Here is a 26711-nt window from a genome sequence, read left to right on the forward strand (position 1 = left end):
GGTAGGGTACCATGAAATACACTGGACTGGATATAAAAGAAAAGCTGACAAGCAGAAAGTCAACATCACCACTTAGATACCCCCAAGGTGAATATTTAAGGGGAATTTAAAGCTTTGATCTTTCAGCAATCACTTGGGAAGCCTTTGTTCCAACCCAGGAGATCAAATTCACTATCAGTTTGTTGAGTCTCACATTTCAGAATAAGGATACTGTAGTGCAATTCTGCAGGGCTGGAAATGTATATCAGTATATCATCAATTTGTAAGGCACATATGTCATGAAGAAATAAGAACAGTGACCTGGCTTTAGCTTTTGCCTGTAGTTCTGGGAAAGCGACATGGCCTTGGACCACATGCTCTATCTGAAAAAGAGGAGAGCAGTATTATTGGAATGAATACATCTTAAAAAGTCAGTCCCAGAAAAGGATAATGCAGCATTACAGCTTCTGAAAGACAGGAGAGCTTCTAAATTACTCATAAAGTGTCAAGTCCTAGCCCAAGTGAAGCCAAAGACAAAATTCCCACTGACATTACTGGATTCAGAATTTGGCTTATAAACAGTACAAAAAAACAATGCTACACTAAAAATAAGCAAAATGCTAAGCATACAGCTCCTCAGTCAGCGGAGTAAGCTGAATCATTTTTGCCTATCCAACAATATCTAAGCATATATCCACTAATTCCTCCCATTCTCTTGCATGCATACCTACATTGGAGTTCTACCAGGAACATCTTCCTGGCCCAAGTCCCTACGTCTTTCTGTATCACTGTTAAAATAAAATATCTGTTGTGTTGTCATCCTAGTATATGCCCAGTATGCTCACTGCAGGAAACAAAATATTTTCCCTGACAAGTAATTATTGCTACAAAAAAAGCTCAACATAGATTCTGTCTGTACTAAATTTACTTACCAGCCAGTTCTACCATTATTCACAAAACAAAGCACCATGTAGGATCACAGACAGTATCTGAGTAGCTTTTGTGGCCTCTTGCTAATACCCCATCAAAGGTGACAGTAAAGATAGGAAGGAAAAATTAGCGTGCTCAAAAAGATTCAATATATTTGGCAACACCTATTGGCAGTAAGCCACATTAGGTATTTAATTTTTAACAGTGTGAGTCTGGGTGTTAACAGTGTAGTAGAACTTATATAACATGGCATACACATATGAATATAGAAAGAAAATATAATTTATGCTTGTTACCTCTGCGATTTGGATCCAAGACAAAACTCAAGCATGCATATGCATTAGATTTTTTCAAAACTGTATCAATAGAAGTTTAGAGATTTTTAAGCAGAAGTGTATCTGTTTTACTCCTGAAGAGTTCAACAGACTGTTCAAACTTCACAAAAAAAAAAAAAAATCACCTTTGGGCACAGACCAAACAATGAAAAGAATTCCCTCAAATGTCCATTTGTTTTCAGAAACCCAAAAGTATGAGAGCAAGATCTTAAAATGACTAGCGCTTTAAAACTACAACGATAATGGATGCAACCTATCCTCCACATTAGTGTGCACATACACTATTTCTTTTTATGGTTCCCCATGTGTTTTATGTACATATCCCCTCAAGAAGACCACATGAAATATTCTAAGAATGTTTTAATAAGACAGCTTCCCTAATATACCTAATAGTATTTATTGCTGACTTTTGCTATGGGTCCTACAAGAACACACATTTTTCCAGCAATTTCTTAAATGATCTAGGAACATCTTGTTCTCTGGTACTAGGATGGAATCCAAATATCTGTAATTACTGAAGCATTTTTTTAATTGCCTTTATGAAATGCCCTAACTCTAACAGCATACGTTAAGTGTGGCACCACCCTGAGCCAGCCAGCAGAAAACACTGATCTGCTGCATCCTCTCTAGAGCTTAGTAGCTGTCTCCATCCACTTCGGATTAAGCACACAGAGACTTCTCCTCTCAAAAGTGTTCTTACAAAGAAATCACAAGATTTTCTATTTTCCTTCTGTAGTGGTGGCATCAGGAGCAGAAACTAACTTTTTGTTGTGTGGTAACTACTAGCTATAAAATAGGACATTTTGGTTCTAGCCCCATCTTGGCCCAAGGAATTTAAGACCTACACATCCTGCTTGTGGGAATAGTGCTTTAGCATGAGGCTAAGGAGAAGCTGGAGATGAGACAAGAAGTGGAGGCTGCAGGAGCGGAAGAGGGATGACCGTCCCACTGAAGCAGACAGGAATGCAAGATTCACGTGGCCAAGAACAGCACAGGAAGGAGCACCAATTCATACCTCCGTGGTTAGGGTGTGTCTGGGCTTCCTGTTCCAGGATTATTTCTGTTTCTCATTCGGTGATTGTTTTGTATGGAATGCATAAATGCAGTGATGCCCAAATCTACTACTTCCTGGGCAAGTGCTCCGACCACTAAGCTTTTAAAAGAGTGGGTGGTGCTACATCTGAGTAAGACAGCAGTTATGCCTGCAATCTGTGTAAGGGCTAACCCACCTGCCTGTTCAGTGAGCTACAGAAGATACCTGCAGGACTGGGCCTGCTCCCTGTGTGTTCTGAATCTCAGCATGAGCCTGGCACCCCGCTGCTCAGGGCAGGGCCGCTCTGTATTCGAACAGACTTAGCAAAGAGACACATGGGGAATTTTTGATGCTTTCAGAGATAAGCAGCCACTAAGGTCTCGAACACATTTTTGGATTCAAACACCTAACGTCTTCCAAAATACTGTTTTATACACCTACTTTTTCTTTAAATTTGATTTAAGCATTTTTGTTCTGAGTGCCTTACTGTAGGTAAGAAAAATCAGCTTTAGACGACCTGGTCTTTTTTCATTTGTGTTGATAAATTAAATTAACCCATATAGTCAGTCTCTTACCACTCAAAAAATAACTGAGATGACAATATGTTCAGGCTCCATCTAGACAGGATAACATATGAATGGCTTATTATTCTGTGCACAGTATGCCTGTCACTCATTTATGCCCATCAATGAGTACAATTCTTCCACATACTGCAAAGTAGATATATTTTCTGGTATCTCAAAGTCTGTCTCAGCCTCCTACTGAAGTACAGAAAGAATGCCTATTTGCTTGCAAAGTAGTAACTACAACAACAGTAATAGGTAGACATGCCCTTGGTGCTCTGCCTCATCTACAACTCCCTTCATTATGAAAAAGAATAGATTGTAGAGGACATAACAAACAAATAACTGTTTATTGCTTTCCACAGGATGACTTCTCCTGTGATCTTATGAAGATGTTTCAGGCAGAGCTTGGGGCAAACTGTAAGTGAATCTACCCCCAATGACAGCAGTTGCGACAGGCCTGCCCTCCTGGAGTCCGTTTGTGTCCCCAAACACTTACCAGTCTTCCGGTAGCGCTTTGACCTCCTTCATTCAACCAAAATCCAGGCACCATAGCAGAGAAGTAAGGTCCCCAAACACCAGGCACAAAAATGGGCGTCTCACTTACCTGGAAGAGAAAGTTCTGGTGAATCAGACTGCCTGTCAAATTAGGTACTTCACAACTAATGTTTGGCCGCTGTCAGAGTCCAATACTGAAAACAACTGCTTCTCCATTGGAGTTACCAGCATGAATGGATACGCAGAGGTGGAGATTTACCATATGGAGAACGTGAAGAAATACGTTCCCCAACTTGTATCATTTTTAGATTACGTGACACAGTTGCAGCTATTGGTTGTACAACTTCTTATCCCCCCACCTCCCCCAAAGAACAGCTGGATCTGAACATGTGGAAGAGGAAGTACTTTCAGGAATAGGAGCTGTACTTCATATAGAGAGAGAAATTGCCTGTTTCTCAAAAAAAGAAAAATTTTAATTTAAATTAACATTTGGAGGAGGTCATCTGAGTTCTGTCAGAGGGCTTGAACTCTTGACACTTGTGGTGGAGTCCCAAGCTCCCCGTGCTCTGCATAGCACTGGTGGGGGACATAGGTGCCTTGGGTGGAAGCTGCAAACATGGGCGAGGTGAAAGGGGATTTTCTTGTGTTAGTTAACACTAAACACTCACCTTTCTGAACTTCCAATTCTGCCCCTTGCTTGGGCTTAGCCTTATACAAAACATTTCTCCTTTCACATCTGTGAATCCTTTTGTGAAGGCGCATTCTGTTGTGAAACTGTACAGCACTATATTCTACCACTTGCATACAGATATACCACCCGCATCTACAGTGATGTCCTGCTTCTATGCAGTATTTCAGTGGTTAGACCACTCAGGATGTGGGAGACACTGGTTCATTTCCTTTCTCTGCTTCAGAAGATGCAAATTACTAGTTTATAAGGGTGGAGGGTGTTCTTCCTTCCTCCTATAAAAACGGTTTCACTTTCCCATGTCTAGATAAGATTCTGGTCCAGAAAGATAGCGTAAGGAGCTATGCTATCCAGTCCAGCAAATAAGGCATAGAACGGGGTGGGTAATGATGGGGAGGAACCTAGGTCCCAGTACTTGCTACAAAGCCTATTTAATTTGTTCTGCACTGGTTGAATATATTAATAATCCTTGCAGCAGAGGCTGGAGAAGATAGGTCACTCACTCCCCCAGGCAGGATACCTAGCTTCTGTTTGAAGCACAATTCATGTCTTTTCTCCCAGGACTAAGGAGATTGATACATTTGAAGTATACACATCCATGATTTTCCTGGGAAAGGGGCATGGCTGTGCAGTCCTACACTACCATGCGATCCATGAATACATATCCCACTAGCCAGCGTTAATGGGAAGGCTACATCTGCAACTGTTGTTCTCTAGAAGGTGGGAAGCACTCCAAGAGGAGGAAATGATTTCTGTAACACCACCACCAGTCTATGTATTTTTATCACAGACACTCCTGGAAGGTTAGTGTGGATTTAAATTTCCTCAACAAAAAGAATGTTCACAGTCAACAAGACAATTTTGTTTTATATTTAAATGTTGCTCTTCATGCAAAATCCTAGACCCACTGAAGTTGCTTCAAGTTTGCTATTGATTTCAATAAGGCCCAGATTTTACCTCAAAATTATTTTCAAGAGTAATGATTAAAAATCTAAGCTCTGTTCTTGTACACTCTCTCTACATTTAAACAGGCCAAACTTTAAAGAGTTTTTGCTGTCAACTAGGGAATATGCACTAAGACACAGTTTACTGGCATTTGTGCATCACACATGTTTAGTAAATAAACCAGCAGGGAGGTTTCTGCACAAACAATAGTCTGCTGAAGCCATCATCTTATTTGCAGCTGATTCTTGTCAGGAACACGAAGGAGGAAAACAAAGCAACAAAAACTGTTTTCTCAAAATATATCACTACAGTTTCAAGCAATCCTTATTTCTCTAAGGAATACATCTAACAAATGAGAAAATCTTGCTCAATTCTCCTCTATCAGCTCTAATGTGCTGATTTACTTTCACTAAAGATGTTTGCATGCGTGCACATGCGTCTTTGTGTCTGCATAATATTTTGGCCAACAAAACCCATCAAAGAGCAAGAATAGCTGCACTGAATTTAAAAGGCATTTATGACTCCAAGTGGACAAAGCTGCGTCAAAAACATTGCAAAGACATTTGCTCTTGTTTTGTTTTCTCTTAAAACTACAAATTAATATATCTTTGAGATTTCAACACTTCTATGAAGCAAGCCTTCTTTTACCATTTTAATAACAAAAAGCAGTTTAACAGAAAGCACTGATTAAATGCTCCTAAAATTTAAAAACTTATAATAACCTGAATTTTAGACCAATTCTACAGCACTAACCTTACTGAGAATGCAATATTAAGTTGAGATTCCCACTTAGTACCTTCTCCAAGGTAATGATGGAAGTGCGAAAACAAACCATGTCCCATCTCATTCTTTTCCTCTTGTGTGGACCAACACACGTCTCTAAAGGTAGGAAGGCAAGATGGTCTGCTTAGGGCAAGATGTGCCTGCATTTCTGAAGTCTCATCACAAAGTATTTTCAATGCAGCAAAGTTTGCAACACTCTGTACTCTACTATGATCTTTGATTAAAGAATCTAGTTATGCCGTATGTATCAAGCTTAAAAGCACTGAGCTGTGCCCAACTGCTAAACAGTCTGAAGAGACTAGATAAGCTAAAGATACTAAGGGTACAATATCCTCTGACCAAAATGCTTTATGAAAGCATGGAAAGTTCTCAACATCAAAAAACCCAATACAGTTTAAAAACCTTTTCTTACGTCATTACTCCACTATTCTCGAAACTGTCCTGTATCTGTACTTACACTCAAAGGTGTAGACTGATTAAAACACCAAACTCTCCCTGAAGCCAGTACTTCTGGCTCAGTATTTTGGACATCCACGGGAATTTGCCAGTACAGGATATTTCCATGCTGACTCTTATCAAGTTACACTGAAACCTTCCTATCATCTTACTCCTGAAGTACCATTTGCACACATTCCAGCAAACTTTCAACCCATAAACAGTGCAAACATTTATGATTATAGCTGGTGGGATTATCTTTTTTTCTGCTGTGGGAACTCTCAGTTGGAATAAAGAATACTGGTGACCATGCTGAGTTGGGATCATCATATTTCCTATTTCCCTCTTCCACTTAAAAGTTTAATTCACTTTTTGCAGACTCAAAGGCATGAAGCTTAACTGTAAATTCTGATGCATGTGGAAAGTGAGAGAAGCGAGACATAGCGAACTCCTCAAAATGAGCACACATTCTTTGTGAAGCATCAAGGTAAACTCTCTTCCACAGATGTATGCATAAAAGAAAGCAAATGGTTTCCATTTCTGCTCCGCTCCTTGAAATAATGTGGATGATCCTTAAGTTCTTCAACCTATGCAGCCATATTGAGTTCAGACATTCTTATGATGATATAGACAGATCAATGTACTGTCACTACTTTCTCTGCCACTAATGAAGCTTAAGAAAATCCTTAATCTTTTTAGCAGAAAAACAACATCTGTTTTAGGCTTATGGGCAGTTGATTTTTATTTTTAAAGCAAGTAAGAGATGTCATCCTTCCTTGAAAGTTGAAATAAGTATTCAAAGGGAGCATCAGATTTTCTGCCTTCTATTTAACTTAAATCTATCCTCTAACATACTCTTACTGTGAGGCACATTAACATTGATTAGTTTTTACATGTTGAGAAATTGAAGGACAGTGGGTAAAGTTACACATGCTCATGTGCAGAGGCAGTCAATGTTAGAATGCTCTCTGCACATTGATTATTGCAGCAGGTATTCGAAGATGAGAGATGAGAGGAATTTGAACCAATTTACATTTCAAGTTCTATAGCATTTATAAATACTTAAGTTAAACATATTCACACAGACTATTGCTTCATCTGTGATGTTTACTTATAGAAATATTGTACTCTTTGGAGAGCAAATCCACCATATGGTGTTCTACATGTGGATGGGAAATAATTCATATGTGCAAGAAAACGTCACCTTTCCACATCTCCCCAACATGCACATTCCTACATGTTCAGCCATCATTTCTGATAAGACAATTCCAAGGTTTGGATTCATCAGAAGAGAGAAAGAAGTTCAACATCTCCTGAAAGGGAGAAGATGGGGAAAAAAAGTTCTATCTGGGAGGATTTAACCTCAGTGTGTGCTCTATAAAAGATCATTCTAGTATGTAAGATATGTAAACATTATAGAGCAATCAGAAACAAATTAAATGACGAATTAAGTTTAACAGTATTCAGCTGTAGCGTAACTGCCAGAAGGCACTCTTGTTATGAGTAGATCATTTGGATGAGTTACAGACCAGATTTCAACCCTGGCGTGTGCTAGGCAAATCAATGTCAAACTATCTAAGATTAGAAGGTATTTGCAGCACATCTGGCAGCCCACAGAAATGAAGAATGCCTTTAAAATATATAACGCTATATAGAACTAAGCTCTAGAATGAAAGGATCTGCTTAAATGGCACTAATATGAGATTTGTAATGTATTTAATTTAGTTTAGTCTTTCCCACTCACCTCTCCCTCTAAAACAGGAACAGACAAAAACAATACACCTCTATTGCGTAAGTTTATGTGGGAAAAAAAGCTCTACTTACTAACTATAGTTGTAGGGTAGCTTACAGTGAAATATAAGTGAATCAAAGGCATCAGTGCCTTTAATCCAAACTAAATTCAGTTTTCAGGACTGGTACAAGGAATGGCAAAGAACACAGACCTTCAAAGAGCAGAAGTACCTAGGTATACAGCCATTGCATAGAGTAAGTCAGTCTTAAGTCAGTCACAACACAAGATTTATTTTACTTAGCTTTGTCTCGCTAGACTAGACATAATGATCAGACACATGCTTGTGTTTCCTCATCAATTTTATGTATGTATTACAGTAGTCAGAGACAAGATAAAACAGGCCACACAGTTTTACGGAAGCATGGATTCCAACAGAATTTTCTTCTTTAGTTGACACTATCTGTTGCTGATGCAGACTTACACAAATTCCTACAGTAACACCATTTGAGAATTTGGCTATCACCTGAGAAGCAAATCTTTAATATACTGTTATATATGCACCTTATTCCATTTTCATTTCTGCATCCTAACATTGGGCATCTGATATCTGGCATCATTCTCATATCAGTATCAGATTCTCTATAAACTTGCAGTACATTTTAGGTAAAATCAATTTTCAGTGGAACTATTCTTGAGTTAAACTTATTTACAAAAACGTAAAATTAAGCCTTAATTCTACTGTCAGAATGTTTTTAGAATAACCATTTGTTAATGAGAAGTTAGGCCAGAAAATCTCTCTGAGTATCATCTCACTTATCAGCTTCTGGAGTCAGAAATTCAGAGTAACAGCTGCTCCTTTAGGCTATGATAGCATGTATGAAAAAAGATCTAAGATACTAACGAAGGGAAGGGAAAGAAAGTAGGAACAGCATGGTATCAGTCAGCAACTAATAAATGCTCTTTACAGTTCAGGACTTTGATCATTGACAATTCAAATACTTCCATTAACTTCCTTGCTGACTTTCAACTTTCAAACTTTGTGACTGACTGTAGGTTGAGAATACTGATATTCATTAAATTAAATTAAACCTCTGGGTTTTACACTGATGCGTAAAATCCTGTATTAAGAAAATGGTATCATTTCACTTCTGTTGACAGATGGGCCTTATATAGCTACTTGACCACAACTTTGTGACAAAGAATGAAAGAGATTCATAAAAAAGAGAGAATTCAAAGGGAAACCAAAGAATGTTTCATTTCTAGGTTTCTGGTTCAAACTTAGGTCACAGTAGTAGCTACTGAATGTATGAATTAGCAAGAGCACTTTCTGATGGCATATGTATTAACCAGGTGGAGTAGGGGCACACAATCATATTCTGAGTGGACTGATCCCTACTTCAAAATTGCCATCCTGGCATTAATGCTCCAACAATAAATGGGTTTAAAACTAAGCTTTCCTGTAATTCTGTAGGAAATCCACTATGTTAAGAGTACGTGAGTGCAGTTCTCTTCTTAAAATATGTTTATTATTAGCAGTAATTACCTATTAAACACACAATAGCACTCAAGCTTTAGCCTGATGCAAAAGACATTTAGAAAAATAAGATCTTTGAGCACAGAAAGTATCCTTCAGAATAAAAGGGAAATTAAAATGCATTAATATTCCACTTCTCATGGGTCATATACTACCAATAACTTGTTTGATTATACTTTAAACCTATGTCCTTTGGCCATCCTTGGTAGCTGCCTAACTTGTGGTGGCAAGTCACATAGCTCTGGCTGGCATTCTGTGGGCCATCCACAGAGTTGCTCTGCAATGATATTAAGATACTAGACCACAAACATTTGTGCATCCAACTGGCTTATCCTACTGAAGGCACAGAATTTACTTGAGTGAAGACAAAGTAAAGATAGAACATAGTCCTCTGTCTGAACACATCTGACCACATGACAACTTTGGGAATCTGTTTACATACAATTTAAGAATTCTGGCTGATGTGATGAAAAGACTTTCATAAATGCCTTTCTGAACGTGGAATCCACCACTTGTTGTCAAGGCTATGTTATGGGTTTGCCAAACCCAGAAATCTAGAAGATTACTAAAGCTTAGTGACTCCCATTTCATTAGCAGAATGGTAACAGAATAAATGAAAGCAAAACAAAATTAACGATGTCTATCTAAGGTTGTGCAATGGAAAGATACTCAAAGACATCAGGCAACATTTTTGAAGTGTAAGATATTGTTTCTGACTGTGGAACCAGCCAAAGTCAAAAGAGACAGCCAGAGAGACATACATCATTTGAAGGCGAAAGCCATGAATCAGAATCGAAGGTTTCTGGGCCCTACCAGTAGCTCAGACTTACGGCCAGAGAATGACCTGTGGTAGGAAAGTTGAAACAGAAATGTATGGTCAGTATTATTTTTTGCCCCAGTTTGTTTCTTTTGTTTTGGCTCTAGTAGAGACACGTTTTTACGTCACCCATGTCCCCTCACTGCTTTCAGTATCATAGAGAGGTAACTGCAAACGGCGAGTGCTCACAGGCCTGGAGCTCTGCAGAAGCAGATGTGCCTGTTAGCTCAGAGAGCCTGAGGCAATCGGCCTGGGCGGCCTCCGAGAACAATCTACATCCAGGGAATGGAATAGAGAGGACAAGGAAAAGACAATGATATTGCTTATTTACACACCATGAAAATATTAAGAACATGGCTCCCACATATTTTGATTCAGCTCACTTTACAGCAGATTAGCAAGGCTCCAAGTGCCACAAACCAGCAAAGGCCATGTGTGATGATATTAAAACACTCTCCTCCCCAAAAATACCCACTTTCTGATTTTGCTTATTCTTCACTTGATAAAACATCACACACCCGTGGGACAAAATCCAACCAATTACAACCACAACACACTTTGGTAAAAATTATCAGAATTAGAAACATACAGACAGTATTCACCAAAAGGCACACTGGGATCTCAAATTTCTGATGATGGTGATTTGGAGCTAGTATTCTACTTCAAGCCCTGCATTAATTATTACCCAGACAAAACTTTCAGTAAGACCTACAAGTAGGAGAAGCAGATGAATTCTCAGGGACTACTGTTAGTAATTATTCTGAACAGCAACCCTTATGAGAAAAGCAGCAAAATGTTACTGACAGGCATGCAGAACTATTTCTAATTTTCTAAATTTTCCATGAAGCATTAACTGGTCTGCAAACTACAGACCAAACAAGGTGCGTGATTAATGCCCAGTAAAGAAACCACAGTCCTCAGGCAACTTGATTGCCTCATCCCTGAAAATATTTCAGGTGAGTTATGAGATGGGATTATATACTGCACACCCTGGCATTATATCTAACAAGAATTAATTAGAGGAAAGTTTGACTGAGATTACTATTACACATTTCCATTGTGAGATCTTTATTGAAGGCTAAATATGGAAAGGAATTTTAACACTTTTGAACTTATGATTTTTAACGAATGACTATTTTGAATCACAGTAACATTAGTTATTCAGCCTGTACTTAATTTGTACTTACGCGGGCAGAGACCAAGAGAAAGTCAACTGGACCACTGCTTCCAGTTCTGGGAGCTAAAGCCTTGACTCGTGCGAACTAGCATATTTACTCTGACTTCTATGGAGCTATGCTGATTTACACCATCTGAAGATCTGGGCTAATATTTGCATTTAGACACTTAAGTGGGCAGCCTGCTTTTCAAAGGAGACAAAGAGACATGTTCCCCTTTGATTTCTGGCTCAGGAACTTTAGAACACGAAGGCAAATATTTAGGTGGTCAAACAAGGACTTGGGTACCTATCCTTAGGAAGCAAGTCAGCCTTGGTCTTTGAGCGTCTGTAATGAGCAATGTCAGTTCCTGTAAGTGAGATACACCACTTCCAATATGGGACAGTAGATACTTAGACAAAAAAGAAGAAGCGAATCTACCTGCTTCTAAATGTTCATGTTCTTCTTTTCCTAAAAGCAGGGAACAAGAGTACTGGAAAACAACTCCCGCAGTCAGGGCTTTGCCTAAAAGAACACCACCACACTAGTTCCTTGTGCATGCTTCAGAAATTGAGAACTGGATATGACTAGTAGACCTGCTTCTCCTTCAAGGGGGATCACTATATCCTCAAATACATATTGCTTTAAAACCAATCTATCAGCGGAAACTATAAGGCAAGAGGTTGGGGGTTCCCCCCCCCGCCCCACATACAGCCACAGGAAATTGGTTCCAGAAATAGCTAAATGCAGCAACTAAAATACTGCTTAAAACTGATTACAAATATATTTAATTGTTCAAATTTAGCAAATAAAATCCCTCTTTTATTCAGGTGCATTTTATTACAGCTTTTTTAAATGCAATATATCAAGCCCTTGCCCAGAGTAGGGAATGCAAGAGGTCACAAGCAGCACTTGTATAAGCAGCTTTTCTGCCATGGGAAGACAGGAGTTGCTATCTGAGAAAATCCTCTGCTAATGGATGTTGTGGGGCTAAAATATCTTACTGTACTCCTTCACAGAGTAAGAGACCCCTCTGAAATGTAGCCCATTTTTAGGTAACAGAAGCCAGGTCCAGTTTCCTCACGTGAGTTGGCTGAGAGTATTTTATACCTTCTTCAACACACTTCATCAGGTTTCAGCCAATAGTTAAGTATGGTATTAGCATGTCTTAGGTACAACTGCATGCATAAATTATTATAGTTGAAATTAGGAGGTCAGTTGCCCTGCAAAAACCACCTCTACTCATCGTCTCTCTGTGGTGTATCATGTGACAAATCCCAGGGACCTTGCACATTCCACAGGAAACCAGGGCCAGGAGTGTTACTGCAGAGTCGCTGACATGGTGCAAAATACACACTGTAGATTACTCACTCAATTTTTTCATGTGCCCATACCATTACTGCTCTTATATAAAGTACTGTATGTTTCTGCCGATTTTAAAATTGTTTCTTATTTTTTTAATATTAATCTTATGAAAGAATTTTGAAAAGACTCTTCAGAGAACTGTCAAACATTAACCAGCAAAGCCAGAAAACTGAGATTTGTTTCAAACAGAATAGTTTTTGTTCATACACATAAAAGTTTGCCATTTTCCTGAGGAGAAAACACAGTGTAAGAATGGTTCCTACCTTTCCTACTATAAGCTTTTGACTTTCTCTCTTTCCACTGGAAAACTCCAAATTAAAAAGCAGAATATAAAAAATGCAAAAATGAAAATGATATTGAAAGCACAATATTTTCCCCTCTTATTATGATCTATATAATAAAGGTGAAATAATACTAAAACCTAATTTCTCCACCAGAAAAAAGTAATTTTATAAATCTCCTTTCAGCCAAAGAAATGTATCAGTCAAAAAAAAAATCAAAAATTGCCCCCAATATTCAGAATGAAATATATGCTATATATAATAGGAGAGCAAATAGGGTGAACATGTATTTTGTGCCAGTCTCTGTTCTCACACTATGTTGCCTACCTGATCGGAGCATGGCAACTCAGCTGTAAGAAAGCCAAACTTATCTCACTGCATTTAGGATGCATTAAACCTTCCCAGTGATGTATTTTCTCATCATAAGGATAGAACAAAAACAGAACAGGTGCTCCAGTTCTAAAACAATACTGATATCCGAACAACATATGAAATTTAGCCATGGAATTTTCACAAGGCTATCAGTAATATAAACATCCTGTTTACTCACCTCTTTCCCAGCACATTTGTCCCTGCAGGTACCTTGTGTCAAAACTATAGGAGCCAACCTGTATTTTCTCTCTCCCTCCCCTCTTGCAGAGTGTCATAAGAAAGGAGCTTTGAGGAGAATTACAGACACCCACACGCAAATTGTGATCTGTGACCCACAATTTAAAAGCCAGACTATGCCACTGCCAAATAGAAAAAGAAAGAAGTGTAAGGGAGTGTTAAGAGGTGCAACGCATCTCTCAGCAGCTTCATCTAATCTTTACCCAGCAGTGCTTCAGCCACAGAAGCTCAGAGGGCCACATTTGAAAAACGGGTTTTTGAAAACTTGTGTCAATTGTTTGCTGGAAATTGCCAGCGGTCTGCAAAAGATGGGAGCTGTAACAGACACAAGTGTTTGATAGTTGGCAGCTGAGAAGCACAAGCTAGAAGAAGAACATGGCTTAATGGTATCTGAATCAGGAGTTAAATAATCTACCTTCTTAACCGTAGCCACTTCATGACAGACAGAGAAAAAAAATTAGTGCTCTGGAATACACATAGTTTTTCAAACTTGAGATCCAGAGAGATCTCAGATGACAGATTTCTGCCAGCCATCTCCTGCTGGATCACTGGCGGCTTTCTGATCTACTGATAGCAGCAGACTCTCACATTTGAATTCACGTGGCTAATCCACCCATGAGGCACTAAAAACTCCAAATCATTTACATGAATCAGGATGTAAGAGGATAGCAGGTTGTCATCGCGTACCTCTTCCACCTACCTTGGAAGCTAGATCCTGAGACTCCTGCTCTAAAGAGGCAAGGCCTCAACGCTTTTCAGGGAAAAACTATTGTACTGGAGCCAATGAAGAGAAAACATGAGCAATAATATCTATCTTTGGAGTCAAGCAACCGTCAAAAATACTAGAAGGGTAGAAGCGGATTCCTGAGGTCAATGGGCCAGTGAGGCTGCTTGTGAACCAACAGACGATCTTCCAAAGGATCTCATGAACTCAAGACGCACCAGAGGGATAGATATACGTAGAACAGATACTGCTTTCCTTATAGAAAGAGTCTTACGAGGAGAAGCCTGTTGGTTGAGACACTGGATCCAAGAACTGGCCCCTGGGAAAAGGTGAAGCCAGCAAGTCAAGGAGCATCTTGGTCCAGACAGAGATTGGTTTCAGATGAACAATTAGATCATTCAGTGTCATACATTAGACAGGTCACCAGAAGATCACAATGGGAGCAGAAAGAAATTTGAGCACAGTATCTGCCTCTAGAACTCTCTCTGGATTCGCTCTTCTCAGACACACAGAGAACATTACTGGTGTCAACAGAAAATCTGCATCTCTGTAAGTTTTATTCCTCGGGTGTGAGGTTAACCTTTAGTGTTTATTCCAGGAAGCAAACTTGGAGCTAAGGCTGGGACAAGAGTTTCAGCTCTGGAAGAAGGTAAAATTAAGAAGAAATTCATGGATAGTTCAATGAAATAATTCCAAACTCATTCGGCTTTCAGTTCAAACTCATCACTTCCATCTGCCTAAATCAGAGATGCAAGAACTTCAAATACCTCATCAATGACCCTGATTCAATGCTCAGCTTTGAAATAAAACTTTAGATGATTTTTGACTGTTCTAGGCTTGAACGTTCATACACATTTAATTCTGCCTTCTACCAATATTAACTCTAATACTAAGCATACTTTTTGTTTTAGCTTGGGAAAATATACAATAGATACACAGTGGCCTCTTCTTTTTACACCCAGTGGCCACGATTTCTTAGAGAAATTGGCAAAAAAGAGCTTTAATCTGTTAAACTGTTTTCAGGACCCAAAATAGAAAAAAAAAGTCCACATTCCTAACAGAGTCAGAAGCTTTTTGCTAAGCACTTAAGCACCAGCAATTCTGCATTGATTTATTTTATTATTCTATTCAGTGAAATGGCTGGTACAGATATACATTTTTTTTTTCTCATATTTACTAAGTCACCTTCCTTGAAATGGGAACTACAACTATTTTGATAAATGGACTAAAAGGTTATCTGGTTACACGATAGCTTCTACTTGTGTCCTCTGCTGAAATGCTGTTATGTACTCTTCTAAAGCAATGCTGCTCCATGACTCACAGCAGATACTTCTGTGCCTCTCATAACAATAGCTCACTGAGGATATAGGGCCTCAAATGAACTACAACAATTTATACCACCCATTTATTTTTACTTCTCTTCCAGTGATAGATATTCACTGTCACAAAACGCCAGTCTATGTGAAGATTATAAATCTTCCAGCATAGACAAGTAACTACAGGCCATTTTAAATACACAATTTATAACACTATAATTTCCTAGTAAGGCAAGTTAAATTCCTGAAAGATCATCACAATATGAACTAACTCTTTTCAATATTTCAAAAAAATGGTCAAACCAAAGAACCATAGACTGGTTCTTTGTCCTGTCATTAACAGTGGCCAGTAACAGATAAGATGTAAAGGGAAGAACATAAGAATTGTGCAAGCATACAATAATTCTCCCCAGAATATTCTCCCAGTCTCCAGTGAGCCGAGGTTCCAGAAGTTCCTGTTCTTGCTTCCAGCTAACAAGAGAGACCAAGTCTTCGTAACTATCTAAGATTGTAGATAATTTTTTTCACAAATGTCAACAATCACTAGGTTAAAAAACTTTGTTAGCACATTTAAAAGAAATTTGCTTTACTTGTAGATTAACATAGTTTCTTAAAAGAACATCAGAATTTTTGAAGTGTCTGAGTGCTATTCTTTTCTATCAGAACTGTTCTACTTCAGTTCTCGTTCCTAAATAAACACACCATGAATACCCCTTGCAGCACTATCTTTGCATGACTAGCAAAAGGCCCCTCCAGATCTAAAAGGTTAGGAAATGTGCACATGAACAGCTGAGCCATCAAGACTGGTAAATGTTGAACCACATTCAACACATACAAAACAACTCCACTCTCAAATACTACTTTAAAAAAAATCCATTTACATTATCTTTTCATAGAATCATAGAATGAGTAAGGTTGGCAGGGACCTGTGGAGATCACCTAGTCCAACCTCCCTGCTCAGCAGGGTCACCTAGAGCATGTTAGACAGGGTTGCATCCAGGTGGGCCTTGAAGATCTCCAGAGAAGGAGACTCCACAACCTCTCTGGGCAACCTGGTCCAGTGCTCCGTCACTCTCACAGGGAAGAAATTCCCCCTCACGTTCAGGCAGAACTTCCAGTGGTCCAATTTCTGCCCATTGCCTCTTGCCTTGTCCAGCCAACTAGTCAAGCTCTTGGTGTTGTCCAAGGTAGGCCCAGTCCTTGTCACTGTGACCAGAGGATAGCACTGTGACATGATGGGCCAGCAAAGGAGGACTGCAGGAAGATAGGGGCTACCTGTCTTATATCCTTTCCTGAAGAATGTATCATAAGACCTTTGTCTTCTCTTGAGAAGTATTTTCATGATAATCTCTAATATGCAAGTTAACTAGGCCAATCCCTGATATCCCTATTCGGTCAACTCACTGTATCAGGTAGTGACAGTCCTGAAGAACTTGGAGCTTATTAGCTGATATTGTGACAGAAATTTACAGGAAGGGTGGGAAAAAAATCTCAGATGTGGCATTTAAACAGGTAGGTCAACCTTTTTTCACTGAGGTACTGTTCCTTATTCCATCGTTTATGGGGAAAAATAATTCTGCAAAAAGTGCAGTAACCTATGGAAAATACCAAGGAAAACAATTTTTTCAAATGGGGTCTGGTTTACCTTATCTTTTCGCATGCCCTTCCCATGTACCTTAATACTCCTCTAACTTATTTATTGCATAATATAGAACATTTCAGAGATTTATTTTTCTTTTTCACTATTAGTATTCCTTTATTAGTGAAGGCCACTACCACCCACAGCTTCTTTCTTACAGGTAAAGTAACACTTCTTTTGCATTCCCTCCAAGTGACTGGAAGTAGATTTACATAATATGGGATATGCCACTGCACGCTGTTTTAAACATGCTTTTATTTGAACAACTAAATGGGTAAATTCTGAAAACCTTAGTTGGTGTTTATTCTGCCCTTGCTTACTGAGATAAACTCCCAAGGACAGAGTAAACACTAAGAGAGGACCTCAGGCCTTCACCCACAGTTAAAAAAAACGAACTGAGCATAAATTGTGATTCCCAGCTGACAGTGGGAGAAAAGCAGCAGTTAATGTTTCTCCTCACTTTGCTCCCAAAACAACTGTATGAAAAGAGACTCACTTTCTCTCTAGGAAACCTTGCCCCAACTAATATCTCCCTCCACCCATAGTTGGAGAAGTAACAACAAAAGTAAATGAAGAACTACTGCTTCATCGGAGGTTGAATAAAACGGAGAAAAGGGAGAGTCGGGGGGAAAGTAAGCCTTAGTAAGAAATCCACTGCCCAAATATTGATGAAGTTTGCCTGACTGGGGTGTGGATTTGTTGCTGTTTAGAAAAGAAAAAAGAAATTCAGAAATACTGTGGCATATACACCACCAACAAATTCATGCCTACTCAAAAACAAACAGTGTAAAAGAAGGCAATTGGAGAGACTATGCATTATACATAAATATACTCATGATCTGAGAAAAATCCCATGTCTAGTTCTCCTATGAATAAAACACTCTGATAAGGAGCTTGGGCTTGACCAAAACTGTGGGCTTCAGGCTGACACATTCTTCTGGGTCTGGAGAAGAGTAATACGAACTGGTTAATTTGAAATGTTGATGAGATGTTACATCTGTCAAATTTGGTATCATCACTTTGAAGAACATACAAAAGGAAACAGGAAAATCTTCTGTTACAATGGAGGGCCACTGCCAATGATAGTGAACAAAGACAGGAATAACAACATATAAGGAATGAATTAGAATTAAGCTACTTAATTCCGTCTCCTACAATGGAGGGATGCTATGGTGTCGGTACATCAACGCAGCAACAAAATTCTCAAACATTTCTTGCTATGAAATTCAGAATACAGCGGCATTTCTCTTTCATTCTCTCCTTCCTCTACCAGAACAAACTAAAACCCCAAATCCTATTAAAATACACAAGTGTCATAGGAAATAAAGGTGTAACAATACTAGCCTCTAGAGCTAGATCCCTTAATAGACAACCTTCAATTCCACAGTATTTTAAGTAGAGAAAAAGAGAGATCCGACCATGCTGAAGGGATTGCAACACAACAATAAGGCAGCAATTGATATTCAGAACCATGTGCAACAGACCGAACAGATAACTTGTATTTCTACAGGACCCAAGGAGAAAATTCAGCTTCAAAATCTTTCACATACAAGTCATCATGCAACAGCAGAATATCACGTTAACAAGTTGTCCTGAAAATACAAAGATATCTGCTGCTCAAATCAGGCAGCAGAGTGTTTCTGGCTGCTAGACTGGACAAATCTTACTAGTTTCAACATAAGTAGATGAGACCAGTCTCTCTTGCTCACGCTTTCTAAGGCAAAATGTGGGATAAGGGGTGAGGGAGGGGTGGGAGAGGAGTCCTGTTAGCAGTCAGATCTAGAGGAAGCCCAGTTTATGCTTTTATATCCATTTTGCTTATAGCAAATAGAATAGAAAATCCCAGGAAGGAAGAAAGCACATCTCTAGGTTATGGATTCGTTTACCATATAATGCAATAAAGTATTGCCTGTAGTATGTTAAACTTGTCATTTTAGAACACACAAGAGCCTTGCATAAACATACAAGCCAAAATTTGTCACTCATTTGTCATACACTTCCGAAGCACTTGATAGGTGCAGTCTGTATCAAAGACAGAACAGTTAAAAATCAACTAACTTAAAGTGTCTCGGTCTCCCACCTACTGAAATAAGAATAACAGTTCCTGCTCTCTTATCCAATTCATTCATTGCTGCAAAGAGCTCTGAGACCACCAGAAAGAAGACACTGCAGAAAGACTTAGTATACTAAATCAGACATGCTAATATATGGCTGTGTCACATAGTTTTCAGCTAACTGCAGTACGAAAATCACTGTGTCTGCTAGAATTTTCAAAGCAAGCATTTTCACTGATGTCACTGAGATGTCTGTACAGTATCAGTCTTCACATAGTCTCCAAACAGAACATTTTCAAGCATTCGCTCTATCCACACCCATTCTGTAAGCCTTTGAACTCAAATGCTCTATTCACAAAAAGGAAGGAGAGTTGACTGCATGCTTCTTTGCAAATGCTATTAAGCATTATCTGCTGTACATACAATACAGTGATTGTACTGCTTTCAGCAACATTCCTGTGAACAGGTTGATTAACAGCAAAGCAATGGGATGCAAAATGGGATTTCTCTGACAGGTACCCATTAAATAGGAACCTCCCATTCTCCCAGTTACCAAGGCATACCTGAGCTTTGAATTATGTCAGGCCAGGAGCAAAGGACTCTTGCTCATAACAAAAACTTTTAATAACTTGTTTAATGTAAAAGCCTTCCTTTCATCTCTGCCAAGCTTTAGGAAAGGCTGGGAGGCAAGCAGAAATAAACATTATACAGACTCACCACTGCTGGCTCTAAAGTAAACTCTCCAACTTCCTATTTACATTTCAAGATCTTAAGCTTTGTGGTTTACTAGTTCTGCAAGTAAGTGCTTTGGGTTTCAGAGGCTGCCTGCACATGACCTCCTACCACTACTGAAGTCTGCCTAGCTTTTATTAATATAATAAGGAGGTCAGAAAAGTAACCATCTTTTATATACCCTGCTAGCAAAATACTTTACTTCTTGCCTTTTAAAAACAAAACAAAGTACGCTATGGCAAATCAATGCCTATGATGGGGATATTACAATTCTGTTCATTTCTTTTTTAAATCAAGGATGCTAAAACATAGAATGCGAAAGTCTCATTAAGAAAAAGGGTGTGGAGGACTTGTTTGAGGGATGAGCTGGAAAAGGCAGTATTTCTACAGAAATGCAACCCTTCTAAGGCCACAGGATGAAAAGGCACCTAAATAGGTTCTGTGACCTTTTCCTTAGAAGACGGTGTCCAGTAAGGATGGGCAACCTGTAACAGAGTTGTGAAGTAAATGTGGTTTTCATTTCATGCAGCTCTGAATGTAAAACATCTTCATTAGTTGGGAAGTCAGCACTGTGACTGCTGCCAAAAGCATATATAAGCCAGCAGAGCTGAACTGAATGAGGACAGAGTAAGGGAGAGGTTCCTGTGGTACTAATTTATTTCTCTCATATGAAAGAAACTAGCTTTGTGATTCGTATGTGGAGAACAGGCTTTACAGAAAAGAAGAATATTAAAAAATCAAGAGGGAGAGTGCTTATCCATTTCATAAAACTTGCACAGATCATTTTAAAAACATTTCTAGGCTACCTCAGTTTCAGTAGTTTAGCTTTTGTTTTTATTTATTTATTTATTTATTTTCTAGTGCATTCCTCCCTTTTCTCCTCACTCTCCTTACCCTCCAAAGCCCAGCCCATTTTCTCTGGTCAGGAGAAGGACAAATTGCTGCCTTTGCTAAGCCCTGGGCCACAGCCAGTTGGCACTCAGTGTCGTTGCCCAGGGCTTCAGGCCCTGTCCCCTCGGAGACTGCACGTTTCATGTCGGGGATGCATGTGCAGCAGTGACTAACAGCGCGAGGCTGAAGTGCTGCACGCACTCCTCCGATTCACTCTCCAGAAACTCATTGCCTAGTGCCATCCAATTAGATTAAATATAGCTGGCAAAGCAAGTACCAGGCTATTTTGTCCCAGCAAGTTTTCCCTTCTCACAGACGATTTCAAGCAGCTGAGGAGTTCCTCTGTAGTAATTACTCAAAAGTCTGCTGCTTTAACAACGTGGCATGTTCTGAAGAGGAGACTCTCGTATCAGAGCCAAAATACACTGAATCCACTTGCTGGTCTGGCTCCCACTGAGATTACAGAGATCAGGCTATGAGAACACTTTGAGCCAGCATGTCTCTGCAGTCTCCACTCCAGGATGTACTGCAAAGGACACGTACTGTGCATGCTTTGGGGGTGGAAACGTGCTTTACACTCTATTTGTGTGAACAAAGCTGGCAGCTTGGGTGGATATTGTGGAGTAAAGAAGCTCTATTGTGTTTGCCAGTCATCACGAGAATCAAATGAACAAATTTAGAATACGCAAATCAGGCTGAAGTTCCTTTAGCAGAAACAGGCAAAGACTAGTCAGGTTTAGTAAAAGACAGCATGGGGTATTCTTTCTAAAATAATTCATAGTAAATACTGGGACAGCAAAATGAACTGCCCATTTTGTTATTCACAAAGCTGTCCAATCTCTGCCTCTCAGATCATGTAGTCAATTTGATGACACAGAAATAAATTACTTGTGCCTCTTCAATTTTAAAAATGACTAAATTACAACTTTCAAACCACATACACATCAGCACAAGGAGAAAAAAAAAAGAATTGTGCACCAGGTCAGGTGAGTCAGCTCCCAAGGACAAGAGTCACAAGAATACAAGAACAGATGAAGAGACTCCATCCAAACCAGAAAAGATTCCCTGACCATCCCAAATAAAAAGTTTTGCCTACAGAGAGCTGATAAAGGAGAAGGAATGACTAAAGAAGCACACAGACCACATTACCAAATGAAGAGGGAAAAAAAAATAGAGAGAGATTCTGAATAGAAAGACACACCTTCTATATTTGGGACTCAAATTGCTAGCAAATTTAGACACACAACCCCTGCCTCAGTAAGCTGAAATCAGGCCAAACAATGTTCCCACTAGAAGCTGCTCTGACTACTTCCTTCAGCTGTGAATCCAAAAAGGTGTTAGGGCAAGAATGACAAACATTTTTATCATGGAACAACTGTTCTGGGACAAGTGGAAAGCAGAACGTTGATCTCTAACCAAGCCTAGTTCACCACAAAATAGGTAGCAATGAGAGGTGTTTTTATACATATATAAAATGAACAAGTGTATACACACACACACACCCCACACACACACACATAAAATGAGCAAGGTGATTTTATGCGGCGCTCTCCTACTTTACCTTTACTCAATACGTATAAAGAGCACATACCTCGTATACATACAAGATCGGTAAGGACCCCACATTTCAGAAAATGGGTGCTGTGAAAGAAGAACGCTGCTTTCCCTCACAACGGACTTAACCTTGCAGCTCTGCATGCATGTCCCGCCTTGTCCCCTATGAAAGCTCCAGTCTCAGAGAAGAGACATTATGCCCTAGTGACTCTACAACCCTCAGCATCTGTGGTGTTCCCACTCCAAGTCTATCCATTTCTGCTTACTATTTTAAATTACTACTAATTTTTTTCAAAACCTCTGGCTACCAAAAACAATTGCAGAAAGGTGACCAAAGCCACCTAGGTCATGCTGTGCTCCACACTCTTGTCCTAGAGCCCCTAAACGTTCATAGCCCCCACACAGCCTCTCATGTGTCCCACCAAGCTTCTTTACCAGAGCCCTAGACCTTCTCTTGCACTCTCACTTTTCTCCTTCTCGCTCTCCCCTTCACAACTCTTGCTGGCTTTGGAGTCCTTGGCTATAATCCCTTATCACTGTTACTCCAGGACTGCAGCTCAGTGCTCCCTTTCGCCTCTGGCATCCCCTCACACCCAGCCTTCTCAAGGGACACCTCAGCTGGTCATGCCTCTATCATTAGCCCCCTGATTCTGCTTCTGACCAAGACCTGAAAAAACAGGATTGGAAAACAGGTTGCTTTTACAAACAATTTAACCCAAAGAGACTCTGGAAGACAGAAAAAGAGAATGAGCATGTAGGAGTAAACATTTACTATTCCTTCATTTGACCAGAGATAACACAACGTACTGAAGACGCTATCAACAAATTCGAGAGATCTCACTTCACAGCATCTGTGCTTAAGACTTCAAAAGAAGCTGCCTAACTCTATCAGTTCCATGACCATAATGAGACACATTTCCCCTCATGCCTTTTAAACTTAAAATGGGTGCTAGTACTGATGTACTGTTCTAGTAAGACAGATCCCAACTTGCACGATGGTCCCAAACTGTCAGGTGTCACATAAGCATACTCAAACCCAAACATAGTCTCTGTACCAAAAAGCTTGCAACCTAAAGAAACATTTTACTTTCAGGAGGAAAAAAAAAAAAAAAAAAAAAAGGTGTTACTCTGTGGATTTAGTGCCTGGGAAGAGTGTTACACTGATACTAGGTACAGGAAACTGCATGATTTATCTAAGAGAAAGAAGCAGCAGTATGGCTGGACTATCTGCTGTGGGGAATACCAGGGAATTTCTACACGTGAGCACTCTGTGTGTTACTCGTTTATATTACTGTTCTGCTGTTTGGTATACAAGAGTTAACTCAGTTCTTTGTGAGTTTACACATCTGCAAAAAGGCAAGCATGCTTACATTTAAGAGTGGGACAAAATAATACATATGTCTATACCTGAAATCCCTCCAATTGCCAAAAGGTTGCAGAAGAAAACAAAGCACTTTTGAAACCTTTTAAATGTCAGACTCATAAGACATTGGCAGGAAGACAGGCTTTTAGGGAAACCAATTACCTATTCCCAGAAGTTAAAGCATACATGTTAGACCTATACAACTACTATTGGGAATATTATGCAAGCTGCTCTTTCACTGCCTCAAACCTGTTGCTATTTTACTGGGGAAAAAACACTCACACATTTTGAGTATGTGTTTGAGAGTCACCATGGCTACACAAGGAAGGTCTCCTTAAAAGTTCGAAGACTAAATGTGGGTGCTAGAGTTTTGAAGCCCTGACTAAAAAGCATGATGACATGCAGCAGCCCACTCAGAAATGCCAGCCACTGAGTATCTGTCACTTGAAAGGAATACCTATGCTGCACAGAGAGATCAAAGCTACAGCAAATGAATACCAACCCTAATCTAGGGACAATCTTTCAAATGTAAAAGGACAGCTTATTTACCATTCCAAATGCAAATTCTGCTGACGATTTTTGCTAGGGCAACGTATGCAGAGAGTCATGTAATTTAAATAACTATAAAAATTTTCAGGATTATCTTTTTTTTTTATCTTGTGGGTAATGGATGAGCCCTGAGGTGGCAGTGACTTTCAGCAACTACCAACTTGGAGGTGGACTTGGATCAGTAACCTAATTACAGCATGCTTTCTACCTCATACATGGGCTATCCAAGTATCTCAGCAGAAACAATCACAAAATGCTTTGTGTGTGCCTGATTACCCAAGACTGTCAGTGGTTAATCCCAGAAGTGTATCCTCACTTAACAATGGTAGTTCTACCAGAAATTAAGCTATTATAGCCATGAGTAAAATTAGGTTCCACATTTGTCCTTTCTAAAATATCAAAGCCCTGATTAGCAAAGTCTTTTGTTCAAGATCTCTGGAGTCCTTGAGGTCATGAAAACTGGGTCAAAGAGTAGTTTCTCTTAAAATTTAAAGTAAATGCCCTGTTCAAGCAATAGGAGCTTTTGTGGCTTACAGTACATTCAGTCTAGAGAATGGAAACACTACCCAGGCACATGCATGAACAGTAGTACCCCTGCCCCCACCAAAAGGAGGAAAGGGGGGAAAAAAAGCAGCACAGCAGATGATTTTGAACAGTTTCCTGTTATGATTCCTTGAAAGAAATCCAACCGTACTTTCACCCTGCTTTCTGTTTTCTGAATTTCTCCTGACAGTTGGCTCTTTCGTTTGCCAGAACCACAACAAAGGACAGCCTTGAGTTTCCACACAGGCCATTTTCTCCCTCTCTCGTCTCTGATCATCTCACAAAGGTATTATTGTTGCTGGCTCACTGGGGCTCAGTGCACCTGAAGCAGATCAAAGGCACTTTTTAATGCCCGCCTGACCACACAGGTCTCTCTCCCACTGCATTAAATTAAACCCGATGATTAATCTCTGTAGCCCTGAGGGTCCCCTGGTGCACACAGAGAGAAAATATATATTTCTATCAAAACACAAGTATAATATACTTTCATTTTATAGCCCTAATTAAAAAAAGGAACAGCTAATTTCAGCCAAATGCAGCTGAAATAGCTCTTAGTAAAATACAAATACAACTGCTGTGTGTGCTCTACATTCACTTCATACAGTTTATGCAGGTATAGGTAAAAGAATAGTAAACCAAAGTCCTTTCACAGATTAAATCCAGAGAAGCTTAAAATTTGATTACTGTTTGCTAGCCAAAGATTGTTATAGCTCTGAGCAGATGAGTTTAAAAAGGCAGGCATGGGAAATGCTTGTATGGGAAATGCTGAGGAGTTACATTTACATTAAAATCAGTTTAAACTTATCCAAAAACTGCACAAGCATCTATTCCTGAGTTTGCATTCAAACGATTAAGAGCTTAAAAGGTTCCACCTTGCCTACAGTGTGTAGCCTATGTATGACTTCAGGGTGACTTTAATCACAGAACAGAATATTGATCAGTACCAACAGGGGCTTTACCGGGGGAAGATTTGTCACCTTTGTTATGTTAGCATAGATAACGGAGCCACATTTCTTGTCGCAGAACACGTTTATACTGCTACGTTTTGCTCTAGTTTGGGAAGCAAAACAAGTTATAGCTGTGTAAGTGGGGCTACATTAAAACTTATCTGTGTATATATGTAAAAAATTAATAAATAATCGTATATATTTTTTCTTCCAGGGCCTGTTACACTAAAGGATTAAGTTACAGCCAACTGGCCCATTTCCAGCTGCTCAATACTACCCTCAGACCTTTTGGGGAAACCATATGAGTGCTGCTTAGCTCGTTTCAGTCCAGAATTAGTTCTATTAGCCCAGCTCAGTTTAACAGTTTAAACTAACACAGCTAGATAAAACAGGTTAGGAAGAGTTCACACAGACAGCTTCTTCTGAAGGTCTGAAGGGACAGAAACCTCCACTAAAAGAACTGGAAACCCTAACAGGTAGGAGCATGCTAGAAACAGTAACAACTTCTGCCAGTCCCGGTATTTGCAGACTGCCCTGCCTGCGCCTTGATGAGCGCAGATACCAGTGTAATCTCTCAGAGACCGAGTAGGCCCAACAGTGGTGAGATTCAAGGCCTGAAACTCTGGCTGAGGTAACAATTCAAACATACCTCAAGTTTTCTACAGGACTTAAGTCTTTTTTAAATGCTCTGCTTCACAAAACCAGGTTTATTCATGTC

The 26711-nt window shown here is 39.5% G+C and overlaps 1 protein-coding gene across 6 annotated transcripts in view; it reads right to left on the reverse strand.

The window, feature by feature from the left end:
- The window catches only part of FGGY (FGGY carbohydrate kinase domain containing), a 152546-nt gene that overhangs the window by 45890 nt on the left and 79945 nt on the right, over positions 1–26711 (reverse strand). For all 6 annotated transcript variants that reach the window (XM_062581583.1, XM_062581581.1, XM_062581580.1 and 3 more), the window contains 2 exons: positions 3340–3447; positions 301–362 (listed from right to left, as the gene is read on the reverse strand). In XM_062581583.1, coding sequence (XP_062437567.1) covers positions 301–362; positions 3340–3447 — 170 coding nt within the window. The remainder of the gene's footprint in view (positions 1–300; positions 363–3339; positions 3448–26711) is intronic.

The sequence above is a fragment of the Rhea pennata genome, chromosome 8, assembly GCF_028389875.1.
Source record: "Rhea pennata isolate bPtePen1 chromosome 8, bPtePen1.pri, whole genome shotgun sequence".
NCBI lineage: Eukaryota > Metazoa > Chordata > Aves > Rheiformes > Rheidae > Rhea > Rhea pennata.